The sequence below is a fragment of the Micromys minutus genome (assembly GCF_963924665.1).
Source record: "Micromys minutus genome assembly, chromosome: 6".
NCBI lineage: Eukaryota > Metazoa > Chordata > Mammalia > Rodentia > Muridae > Micromys > Micromys minutus.
Genome location: NC_137975.1, coordinates 70,501,906 through 70,515,559, shown reverse-complemented (window position 1 = coordinate 70,515,559; position 13,654 = coordinate 70,501,906). Strand labels below are relative to the sequence as shown.

Genomic DNA, 13,654 nt, shown 5'->3' with positions numbered 1-13,654 from the left:
AATACTCAACGCTAATAGGGCACCTGTATCACAATCCTCCTTAATCCAATGGGGATCATGTGAAAGGGGTGAACAGACAGATTATGAAAACCTGAGGTGGTGGGAGACTACAAGGAAACTGTTTACTGGAAACAATGGGGAAAAATGAACTAACAGTAGTTTACAAAGCAGGCATAAGACCCACAGAAACCCAAGCCAGACACAATTCCAGCATGGAAAGGAGAGGTGTGCACAAAGTTCCACCCATTACTGGAGGTGCCACCTGTAATTGATAGCTTCAGCTTTGTGGAGAGAGCATTGGTTTTCTTTATTGATATGATAGTTGGTAGATTAACCACACTTCAGTGGAAGGACACACACCCACAAATATATGAATAGTACAAATTGAATCTAATTAGGAAGGAGGAGAAGGAGGATGAAGATGGGAATGGGGACGAGAAGAAGAAGAGCATAAAGAATGAGAAATTGTCATCGGTGACTTGGGTGGATAAAGAAGGGTGTGAATCTTGGAGGAATTAGGGAAAGGTGAGTATTATCAAAATATACAGTGTGAAATTTTCAAAGAATTAATAAAAAATTAAAATAAATTAAGGATCTGGGCACAGGATTAAAAGTTCTTGGGAGAAAATATTTGGAAAGAATGAACTTGACTTTTAGTTTATTTTTGTGAACAAAATGTTATGAAAGCAGGAAAAGCATTTTCACATGCCATAGTATGTCTGTGAACATAACAAAAAGCATTTCCCACAGAAAATTCTGGCTATCTACAGTTAAAGTTTGGGCCATTAGAGGGCTCTGCAGGCTTAGGTTTCTGCTTTCAGTTCCAAGGACACAAGTGGGAAAGTATTGCTGCTGAGGTGATTTTCCATTAGACAGGATAGATTTTGCTTCTTACATTTGCAGCATCTGGCCAGGATTAACACAAGTGTTTTTCTTTCTCATTAAGTGCATTATAAAAATAGCCATCTGTGGCCATAAACAACCTTCTAAGTGTAGGATGACTCACTTAGCAAAATTCCAAGGCAACACCGAAAGGACCATTCTGTTGTAATGTAGAGGAAATCTTTCAGATAATTCTCAGCTTTCCAGTTTTCAATACTTGCAATTGCTATCTCATTTCTCATCAAGAATTGGTATCTATCTTCTTTTAACCATACATCTGTGCGCTGCCCAAAACATTATTATTCAGACTTTACGATCCATTAGCTTATGTGTATGTCCCAATAGATAGTCTTTTCGATGCACTTAATATTATGAGCACATAACATGCATGTCTCCAAAAATTCTATAAGAAACATTTGAAATCTGACTGTTGTAAGTGGGACAGTTATAAATGGGCTATCATTACACAGCCTTGGATGGGCTGGACATCTCCACAAACAGAAGCTGTTAATTTCCTTGCGACAGCCAGTTAACTATCACTGATTTGGACCATGTAGACTTCCAGATGCTCAAAACTAGTGGTTCTTAGAGTCAGATACCAAGACTAAGAACTGCTGGAGATACAGTAAAGCGACACATAAGCTTGTGGCTGCAGGAGAACAAGCAACTGAGGAAGCTGTTGAAGGGCCGCAGAAAGGGCAGCTTCTGCCGACCTGAAATCAAACTGGATTTCCCCCTACTCAAAAACCCAAGATGACAAACCAAAAGACAAAGCGCACTTCGCTTCTCTGCACATCTTGGTGTGAAACCAGGAGCCATTTGGTGAAATAGGAGCATCAGATTTCACACTCTGTGTTCCAGATATTGGAGGCAGGTTACCAATCAGGTAAAAAACAAACAACAAAATAACGCAACACAACACAAAATAAAACAAACAAACAAAAAAAAAAAAAAAAAAAAAAAAAAAAAAAAAACCCCAAATGATCAAGGCCAGGACTCTTTTTTCTTTCTCCCCTTTAAACTAAAAGAAAGCAGATTAAATGACAAGGAATGTTACCCACCACCGATGGACTGCCCTATGTTTCTGACCGATAGTAATTTTAAATTCAGCTGACAGACTAACAAATGTGGCACAAAACCATAACAGGCTCCAGTAGAGTGGTTCCATGAGGTCCTACAGAAAGTGGTACACAGCCCCGGTGAGCAGCTCTAACTGTAAGCTATGCGGTTTCTACCCGGAAGTACTCCCTCTCCCTTCTTCTAGCCAACTGTTTTCTGTCTCTTTCGCTCAACAGCAGTAGAAGGAGTTAAAGCTTTCAGAAGTACTTACAGACTCTCCTGGCCTCTGTAATTTTCGAAAGTACCTCGATTCTCCCTCTCCCCACCATGAGGGTCCTTGTAACTGAGCCAGAACAAATGAAAACACTTAAAAAGAAAGAACACTTTGGACCTCATAGTTGCTTCGGAACTATTCTGTGTACCACGTTCCTGCTACCTAAGTAGTCTCATCACTCAGCTAAGTACACAGGCTTTTAGAGTCCTAAAGTCCCTACTTGTGATGGAACTAAGAGGATGCTATTGGTGGATACAGGTTAAAGCAACCGAACCGAACAAGAACAAGCCGTCCTAAAATACCCTCAGGGTAAGTATTAATGAGGAAATAAAACAAGAAAATGACTCTGGCTAGTAGAAAAAGGACAGTCTGATAAAATCTGGAAATTAAAATTTAGCTAAGAGTTAGGGGTTAGGATATAAAGCAGGTAAGAGAGTAATATTCGGTGCTTTCGTAAAGAAAATATTGTGACATAAAAATGACCAGTGAACTGAAGTTGCTATGTTAAGACTACATAACTACTCACAAGAGACTCTAAAAGCCAGAAGATCCTGGGCAGATGTCATACAGACCTTAAGAAACACAAATGCCAGCTCAGGATACAATACCTAGCAAAACTCTCAATTACCATAGATGAAGAAACCAAGATATTCCACAGCAAAACCAAACTTACACAATACCTTTACAAAAATCTAGCATTACGAAGGACAATAAGTGGAAAACTCTAACACAAGGAAAGAAACTACACCCTAGAAAATGGAAGAAAGTAATTTTCTTTCAACAAACCCAAAAGAAGGCAGCCACACAAACAATTTTACCTCTAACAACAAAAATGACAGGAAGCAACAACCACCTTTCGCTAATATCTCTTAATATCAATGGACTCAATTCCTCAATAAAAAGACATACACTAACAGACTGGATACATAAACAGGACCAAGCATTTTGCTGCATATAGAAAATGCACCTCAGTGACAAAGACAGTCATTATCTCAGAGAAAAATAAAAATTTCCAGTCTAATGTCCCCAGAAACAAGCTGGAGTAGCCATTCTACTATTGAATAAAATCAATTTATAACCAAAAGTTAACCAGAAAGATAAGGAAGGACACTTCATATTCATGAAAGAAAAAAAAATCTAACAAGATGAACTCTCAATTTTGAACATTTTTGCTCTAAAAACAAGAACACCCACATTCATAAGAGAAACTTTAATAAAGCTCAAAGTACACATTGTAGCTCACACAATAATAGTGGGAGACTTCGACACCCCACTCTCACCAATGGACAGATCATGGAAACAGAAACTAAACAGAGACACAGTGAAACTAACAGAAGTTATAGATTTAACAGACATCTATAGAACACTTCACCGCAAAACAAAAGAGTATACCTTCTTTCAGCACCTTGCGGTACCATCTCCAAAACTGACCATATAATCAGCCATAATACAGGCCTCAACAGATAAAAGAGATAGAAATAATTCTGTACATGCTATCAGATCACCATGGACTAAGGCTGATCTTCAACAACAACAACAGCAACAACAACAACAAAACAACAGAAAGCCAACATGCACATAGAAGCTGAACAGTGAATGATCTACTCAACAATAACTCGGGGCAATGAAGAAATAAAGAAAGGAATTAAATATTTTTTGATTTTAATGAAAAACAAAACACATAGGAAGAAAAATATCAACCAACCAGACCTCCCCAGAGCTTCCAGGGACTAAACCATCTACCAAAGTGTACACATGGCTTCAACCACATCTATTTCAAAGGATAGCTTTGTCTGACATCAGTGGGAGGAGAGGCCCCTGGTCCTTGAAAGTCTCAATTCCCCAGTGTAGAGAAATGTCAGGATTGGGAGGCAGGATTGGGTAGGTGAATGGGGGGCACCCTCATAGAAGCAGGTGGAGGGAAGATGGAGTACAGGGTTTCCACAGAGGAAACTAGGGAAGGGGATAGATAACATTGGAAATGTAAATAAATAAAATATCCAATTAAAAATATAAAAATATATAAAAGAGATTCAGTGAAGTATAAAAAAATGACTGCATAACTTTGAATTTTAAAATGTGAAACCGATAAATCCTCAAGGTGGTGGCAGAAAAATTGAAATCAAATAGCCCAGACTGCATGTAAGTTTACATCATGGTGGCAGGTTAACAGTGACTCGGCTTCACTGTATATTTTTCAATATACTTACTCATATATAAAACCTTGTAAATATATTCAATAAATGTTATCATTTTAAAATCCTATACATCTTGCATTCAATAATCCTTTGATTACACAAAGCAATAAAGCAAGCAGAAGTGACAAAGTTTAATTAATGGCTCAGATATTTTCTCTACAGCTGTCCTGACAGCCCCCCCCCCCCCACGGTACTTTGATGTCAGCTGCAGAGCACTCACCTGGGAAGGTGTTATCACATTGATTTCTGGTACAAAGTTGTCTTCAAAGAAATTGATGATGTTCTCCTGCTGCAGTTCCTTTGTTGGGGTGACTTTAGGCAGAGGTGGGACAGGAGGCCCTTTCCTTGTCTAGGAAGCATTAAATACAAACATGGTAGCTTTTGAGGAAGTGTCAAATGAGGGCAGCTATGTAAGCATACTGACATCTAATGGAAACTGATCTATACAGAGGCGTAAGCCTACTCAAAGCACGTCAAGAACGTTTGTCCTCTTGGGTGTCTCTCTGAACACTGGCAGGCAGTGATCTCATTGGAAAACGTCAGGTCGGCAGAAGAATGTTCATGCATCTCAATTGCAGAACTGCTCCAAACTGCAAGACCTATGATCTCACCCAGAGGCCATTTGTCCTCTCAGCTCAACTACCAATGATTTCTCTCATAAGAAAAAAAAAAAAAAAAAAAGAAATTTCAGAACAAAAATTGAGGCAGTTGGATTTTTGTTTGTTTCTTTGTTTGTTTCTTCTAATTGAATTAATGAAGTCAACCAGAGACAGCTTCCAATTCACTTCCCACTCCAGGATTTTTAAACTTTAGAATCTACTACACATATCTTCTTACAACTTTGCAGCTTCTGCTATATCCATGAAAGTTTATACTAGACCATGAATATTAAATGTAGCTACAGAAATATTATGTTCACCCAATGCAGGGCAATAAAAAAAGGGAAGGATTTTCGCTTTGCCTGGTCCTTAGAGTTTCTTTAAACTGATCCAAGGCTTTCAATGAGTGGACCACAAGGTGGGTGGATGCATTACCTCACAGTGCACCAGTTCTGGGAGGTCATTGACTCCAATGGAGCACTGAAAGGAGGTTCAGTTCAGGAGGAATGTAGAATGAATGGAGTTTTGTAGATATTGTTTTTCTGTTTTCAAGCTAATAGCTGCCCAGAGCATGGGGCAACACAGTAAGTGCTCCATCACTGAACAGACTCCCCCAGCCTCTGAAGGGCAGGAGTCTAGGAGCAAGGGAAGGTGAAGATGAATACAGTCTAGAAGGTGGGGATGGGGCTAGAAGACCCAAAAGAATCAAGCACTGAGTTTAGGAGTAAACACAAAAATCAAATAGAAAATCGTACAATGGCAGTGATAGTAGCACTTTGCCAAGCCTTAGTCTTGCCACAGAAACCTTCTATAATGTGTAGTCACTACAGGAGGGTCCCAGAGAAAGCCTCCTCCCCATGAGTTCTCCCATGCGCCTGGTGTACACATCATACCTGTGAAGGTGATCTGGGTCGCACTGGGGCAGGAGAAGCAGGTGCTAATGTGTGGTTGGGACTAGCCGTTGGGCTGGGCAGGGGTGAAGCCTCCTCTGGGGGCGATGGTGTCTTTGCAATGCGAAGAGGACCGGAATCACTGGATAGACACAGAGGGTTGAGCAAGAAGCCTTCTGAGATGCAGGACTCCAAAAAACCAAGATTCTTTATCCCAGAGAGATCCTGAAGCTTAATGTCACTATTATTTCGCCCCAAATCCAGGTTAATTCTAGTTGTTAGTAATAATAATGGGTGTTGGTAGCTGGTACCACTTATTGTTCCCTGTGAACCAGAGCCAACCATGCATGGTCTCTGTTTTTCACAGCAGCCATGCAGTATTGACCCTACTTTACATATGTAAATGATGGAGTATAAATAGGTTTAAAAATACATTCAGTGTTTTACTAGTTTGAATTTAGATCTTAGTAGAAAAGTCCTGTTCTCTCCACATCCCAACACACAGCATAATAAGACCAGCTTCACTTTTGATAACCAGCAGAATCAGGCCATTCCACAATCTATCAAATGTTTCCCAGAAAGCTGTGACTTTTAATTTCAAAGGCATCTTGGGAAAGAGTTAATACATCTTTGTCAAGAGTGATTTTTGAGTTACGTTAGGAGCGTTACAAAAATACTTCTCTTTGCACTTTATGAAACAATGACTAACTCAGACACCTTCAATGTGCCAGCAGACCACATGACAGGTGAGATTCCACAACTTCCTAAGAAGCCACCATGTTCTAGGCACCTTGCCAGATGCTTGGGAACAGCGTAACATGATGACTAAGATGGCACGTCCTACTCTCTAAGAACATCTAAAGACAACAGCAGAAGGAACAGAGTCTGTGACCTAAATAAGACTACAGACACAGCAGCATGGTCTATACATTCAGGAGCTAAGGGATCCGAGGTCTTTTAGATACACTCTACATGATTGGGGCTATGGGCCAGCAATCATGACCTCTGATTAGAAACAGCCCAATCTATGCTCTCTAGTCTAGAGATTGCCCACAGAGCTAACTCACCACCTTCCTCTGCAGAGGAATGTTTTAAACAGGGAATAGAAATAAAAGATATTTGGTAAGTGGCTGTAACCCTACTTCTTGCTTTAGCTAATTATGAAACTGATATTTGCAAATGCTTCTGTTGACTTCATTTCCATGTTTGGGAGCCACTCTTAACATGCCTTGCTTTTTGATATTCTTATTCTTCTTTTATTCCTAGCTCAGTAATGTAAAAAAAAAAAAAAAAGCCTGGCAGCTATAGCCAGGGTTATAGTTATGGACACTCTAAAGAGCAGTACAGGATTAAAATAGTAATCTTCAGACACTGATATGTGGAGAGGTTGGAAACTGCATATGTCAATGGATGACTCTGTACATACATTCCTAGGAGTATTTATAATGATTGGCACAAAACCGCAAGTGTACAGTCTCAGAACTGATCATCACCTTAGAAATAATTTTGTTCCATTGGACCCTACTTTTTCCATATATATTTAAATAGCTACAAAGGTTATTGGCCTTCAATAAGGAAAACAAAGCAAACTGACCAAAGAGTTATGTAAGTGAAACCTGGAGCTTATAATTACTTGCTCAAGGCTTGCTGGAATAAAAAATAAAAGAAATTTTAGCATCATAGGAGAGAGTGGGAATGCAGTCAAACCAAGGTAAACAGCTTAGCTGTGCCACTGGGCCCTCAGATTCTGACTGGCCCATTCATAACAACATGCAATGGAGTGACAACAAAACAATGATGCGGGGCAAGTGGCAAAGCAGAGGTGGAGAGAGGGTGGATGGCGAGATCTCTTCCACCTTTTTCCTCTCTTCAATAGTAAAGAATCAGCACAAAACTGGAGGGGCTTTCTCTATTGGAGATAAAGTAACAAGTAGAAATGATGACTACCCCGACTGTTGCTCTCCGGTCCCATGTAAATCTGAAAGGCATCTGCTCACTTCTGCTGTGACCAGTAGCATCTTAAGGTAAGTGAAGTCAAGAAGTAAGAGCTGAAAATCTAGGCTTGGGATCACTCTCCAGGTGGAAGGGTTCCTTTTAGGTTTTTACAAAGTGAATAGAACAGTACAATGTGGTCTCCAGGCTCTGAAAATTCAACACATGGCACACCACCTGCAGCTCAGAGGACCAGGGGCCTACCTGGGAGCACCTTGAATGCTGAAGGCCTTGTCAGCATGCTGATCACCGAGTTTCGTCATCACTTCGTAGAGCTTGTGGCAAAGCTAAGGGGACAGAAGCCTGTTAACTACCAGATATCCTGGTGGCCTCCCACCAAAAAACTTGTATAATGAGAAGCTCTAACTCTTCTGCAAATTAGATTGGTCTCAGGGTACTTAACATTCCACATACCAAATTTAAAAACTACACCTAAGCTGAGATAACTTTAGTGAATAATTTAGTGATAAAAGATTGCTAAATCAATCAAATATGTATTCAATAGGACACAAAGCAGAAATAACCAACCAATTATCTCAAATGTATTAAAAAGCATTCCTATGGCTGTTCTGATGAACTGAGAAGACAACAGAGAATATCAGGAACACCGTGGCTGCTGCTTTTTTTTTTTTTTTTTTTTTTTTTGAACATCATTTGAAATTCCAACTTTTCAACCAACAGAGGGGGAACAAAATAGTGAGTGCTGTGATAGAATTTTCAAAACCAGTGCAAACAGTACAGAGATTAGTAACAAGGTACTGCAACAACGTCCATGTGAGGGGTGAACTAGTTGGCGATTCTATGCAATGCCCTGTGCTTCCTTTACATTGCCTTCCATAAGAGCAACACCCCCCACTACTCACCACTGCGATCTCCTTGTGAAACTTGGCCTCAAGGCTGGAGACATTTTTGAAAGTATTGACATAAAACCCAACTCGCCTACCATGGAGAAAACACAAATCAAAGACAGACTGTTAGCAAAAGTAGATTTTTTAATGGACACAAAACAAACGAAGACTATGTTTCCAATATATAACTTTGAAAAATATTTGAGTTAAAGAACATCCTAGAGGAAACCTGACTTTTTATCAGCTGTTCAGTGCAAAAGCTGTTCACTGGAAACATCTCAAACATCTGTAAGGGGAAGTTACTGGAAGGGTGCTGGGATAAGGAGGCTTATTCCATCCGACTTTATCTCAGTTCCCTAAGACTAAACACAAAAGCTAAACAGAGATTTAGCCTGATACCTGTGGGATAAATTTTTTCTCCACATGAAGAGCAGCTGGACACGATTTTATTATTCCTTTCTCATTTAGTTGGATAACAACAACTTTGTTTCTTCAGTGGCATTCTCAAAAATAACTGAAGAGTCCTGATCATTCAACTAGACCTGAACTCTCAATAAAAAAGCTAACTAAGTAAGGTCTTGGATGACAGGCAACTGATGATCTTCTCTTGCTTACAGTGAGCCTCCCAGTGCACAGGATTCCAATGACAGTGAATGGAGAAAATACCAGGGTTAGTGGAACCAGGAGCCAAGAAGGTGCTTTTATTTGTTTCTTCATTTGATGCTCACCACAATCCCCTGGGACAGTGAACCTCATCTACTAGAAAAAGTAAATGGGGATTAACTGTCTACAGTCATGCAGTTCACAGGTAGAGAAGACCAATATTTAAACCCCCAAAGAGAGGAATGTAATTTAAAAATATCAGACTACTTCATAAGACATTTTTAACCATGACTTCTGCTAGTTCCATGTCAGCAAGTTCTACTTAAATTAGACATTTTTGAATTTTAACTAAAATAGAAAAAACCTGGAGCCAAATGTAAGAACTCTAAAATGATGTGATAAATACACGGTAAATCTGTCCTGTAAATAAGGCACTGTTTTTCTGTGGCTTATCTTGTACCTTAAATCCTTGCTTCATTACATTATGTTCCCTCTACCCACAGCCACCACATGATTCTGATTTCACATATGTTTTTGTAACTGATTCCAAAGCATACATTTCACATGTGCACAAGTACAGATGGTTCTTTCTGTCCATGGTTATATGCTCTGTATATTTAACCATCCATAGGTTAGAACCACCAGACAACAAGGGGCATCTGCACTAGAGCTGGTGTTCTCTCACCATCTTATTCTTTGAACAGTTTCCAACAAGACAGCTATTTGCAAAATGACGTCATGGTTTTAGGTCTTCTAAGTAATCTAGAGATGATTGGAGGTGCATAAGAAGATGTACAGAGGTGACACACAAATATTATGTCACTTGATTTTACATAAAGTTTTGCTTCCCTTAGGGGTTCTGGGAACTAATTATCCACAGATACAGGACACAAATATGTACATTTACACATGTACGTGTACTTGTTATAGGAATATGATAATAAGAACTCTAGCATAGAGTTTTTGGGAAATAGAAAAGCCTAAGATCAGGGGCTGAATTCCTGAGCATTGTCACCATTATACTATAAAACCAAAGTATCAAACCACATGTGAATGGAAAGATGCCACAGTAGTTCATACACGATTACATATAAGAAACAAATGGATGTGGGGTACGAACAGCTAAGAGAACCCAGCCAAAAACATCTGCTTGAGCAGACACAAATAGACTGGCCAGGAGGATGGACCAGATTTAACTTGAGGATGGGTACAGAGGTCATTAACGTTGATTTGTGAGAGCTTCATTTACTTGTCCATTGCTTTGATAAAAACACCATGATAATGACAATCAGTTTACTTTGGCTTACAGTTCCAGAGTGATAAGAACCCATAATGATGGAGACAGCATGGTGGCAGCAGAAATCTGCGAGACCTCATCTTAAATAGCAAACATGAAGCAGAAAAACTGGCCATAAGATGAGGCCGTATGCTCTTACAGACCATCCTGGTGACACTCTTCCTCTAGCAAGGCCTCACCACTTCATTCTCTCCAAACAGCACTACCCACTCTGGACCAAATGCTCCAATGCTGAACACTATGAGAGACATTTTTCATTCAAACATGACAGTGAATTTTGTTTTGAGTTTCTCTTTTATTATAATAGAAATCCAGAGAAGATTAATAAATTCATTTTAAGCCTAGATTAATAATTCCTTACATTATGCAAATTCTAGTGCAAAGTTTTGATGAGGAAACTTTGATGATCCCTGTCAAACTGTTTCTATTGTCTGAGCCACATTCCTTCTGGATTTTGAATATCATCTTATATGTAACTTCCATAAATTTGCCAGTGGCAACATTGCATCTGTCAAGTTAAAATTTATGATTTCTTTAGTGAAAAAATAAACATTTTCATGTATTTATTTCCCCATTGTTTTCTGTGAGGCATATTTCTTAGTGTATTTTTACTATTCATTTGGTAAAAGCTGTGATATTAAATATATTAAGTCATTAATCCACTTACCCATAAAAGAAAAACTAATATGTATTTGTGTTGCTTGGGATAAGATTTTCAACTTCATAGATGTTAGAAGCAGTTGGGAGATGAGCCTATGGGTATGTCTGCAGGAGGTTATTTTGATTATGTTAATTGAGGTGAGAAGACCTACCCATTGTGGGTGGCACCATCCCCTAAGCAGAGAATCCTGAAGTTTGTAAGAGTGGAAAGAATAAGCTGAGTGCTGGCATGCATACAGTTGTTGATGACTTCTCTAGGTTGTGGATGTAGTATGATCTGCTCCCTCAAGCTTCTGACAATGACATCATTGCCACAGTGGACTGTATCCTGGACCTATGATCAAAATAAACCCTTTTGCCTTAAGTTGTTTTTGTGATGGTATTGTATTACAATAATAGCAACTAAGACACTATACTTCCATGATTAATTTTTCTCTGTCACACCATCTGTCACATCAGTTTTTATAAAGAGAAATAATTGGTGCAGTTCTAGAAACACTATATGTTAAATAGCTAAATAAGCGAGTATGCTTTCATAATATTTTGTTTCACTTTAGAATTTAGAAATTTAGTAGCATGTCTTAATTTAGGGGGAAAAGTCCACAGTGGTGATACAACTTATTCCTTAGAAGTTTTCTACAATATAAGAATTCAGGGACTGTTTCCCAAAAAGGGCCTTTTTTTTTTTTACAATTGCATTCTTAGCTCCAAATATGGCAACTAGGACACTGAAGGCACACAGTGACTGTTAAGTGAGTGAAAAAGTAAATAGACGAATGACAAAGCTATTGGAAGGCTCACTCCAATATGCCTTGACTACAAAATGCTAACATGGAAAGAAGTGAACGACATATGCACAATGTATGAGACGCTGGGTGCTGATATTCCTGAGAAGACCCATCTCACAAGTTCTTCATCAGTAAAGAATTGTGAGACTTTACCAGTTCTCCTAACTGGTTTTTATATGGCATCAACAGGACCCCTTCTGATTAGCTGTCAAGAACCTTTTCTTTAAGTCAGCCATCTTGATGACACCATCATCGCCATGCTGACATCACTGAGACGTATTTTGTTCTGAGAAATTACAGAAATATTTGGAAGCCGAATATACATTTTATGCAAGCCCATATATACACAGTTACCCTCATACACCAAGGACTTCTGCACGTGAGCTGGAGGGGCCACTACTTCCTGTGCTTCTACTACATTTGCCATGGAAATGGGGTGGAGAATGTGGCGTCTTCTTCCAGTTTTCCCCCAGATGCTGAGTCCAATTGCACTCATGCTGCTAAACATTTACTCACTTCATATGACAAATGCAAACCTATCCCATCTACTCTGTGTCAGGGTGGCTCTCAGAGATTCCCTCTGTCTTTTACTCAGTTCTAACAGGAACACAACAGAGCTCTACACTCATGTGATGATGCACCTAAAGACCAAGTACTGATGCCATGGCCCAAGCACCTTTCCAGGTCCTGGGTCCTGACCTCATTCTCATGGCTCCAGCTGGGAATTTGAGAAACACACTGTCTCACGTCTAACTTACCCTAGGAAAGAATCCCTGTTGCTTCATTTGCAAAAACCTAAGACCTTACTTTTAAGACTTATGTGAAACTAATGACTTTTTGGGTTTTGTAAACTTTTTTAGTTCATTTTTCATACAATATATTTTAAAGGTTTTCCTTTACCCCAATGCCTCTGAAACTCTCCCCACCACCATGCCTACCCAATCTTATGTTAATCCCCCCTCCCTTTTCGTTCTATATTTTTTAAAAAACAAAGAAAACACAAGCAAAACACAAAAATGGAGAATAGGAAGAGGGAAAGGAGGTCCAGCGACTGGCCCAAATTGGAACCCAGCTCAAGGGGAGGCTCCAAGGCCTGACACTATTGCTGATGCTATGGTGTGCTTATGGACAGGAGCCAAGCCTGGCTGCCCTCCGAGAGGCCCAACAAGCAGCTGAACAAGTCAGATGCAGATGCTTACACCCAACATATGGACAGAAGCCAGGACCCCTGTGATTAAATTAGAAAAGGGCTGAAGAAGCTGAGGGGAAAGTAACCCCAAAAGAAAACCAGTAATCTCAACTTATCTGGACCCCTGAGTTCTCTCAGACCCTGAGGCACCAACCAGGCAGTATACACTAGCTGGTACGAGACCTCCTACACATACATATACAGCAGAGGACTGCCTGGTCTGGCCTCAGGGAGAGAAGACATGCCTAACCCTCGAAAGGTTAGGCACCAGGGAGTGGGGAGGCATGGTGAGTTGGAGGGTGAAGACATCTTCTTGGAGATGGAGGAGAAGGAGGAGGAGGAGGAATAGATAAGAAAATGTCGGTGAGTGGATCA

General features: G+C 39.7%; 1 protein-coding gene across 12 annotated transcripts in view; it reads right to left on the bottom strand.

Moving 5' to 3' along the window:
* Nucleotides 1-13,654, bottom strand: part of AMPH (amphiphysin) — a gene marked incomplete at both ends in the record, with an annotated part of 190,289 nt that overhangs the window by 43,056 nt on the left and 133,579 nt on the right. For all 12 annotated transcript variants that reach the window (XM_080918609.1, XM_080918601.1, XM_080918605.1 and 9 more), the window contains 4 exons: nt 4,634-4,762; nt 5,906-6,044; nt 8,099-8,181; nt 8,758-8,833. In XM_080918609.1, the coding sequence (XP_080774735.1) occupies nt 4,634-4,762; nt 5,906-6,044; nt 8,099-8,181; nt 8,758-8,833 (427 nt within the window). The remainder of the gene's footprint in view (nt 1-4,633; nt 4,763-5,905; nt 6,045-8,098; nt 8,182-8,757; nt 8,834-13,654) is intronic.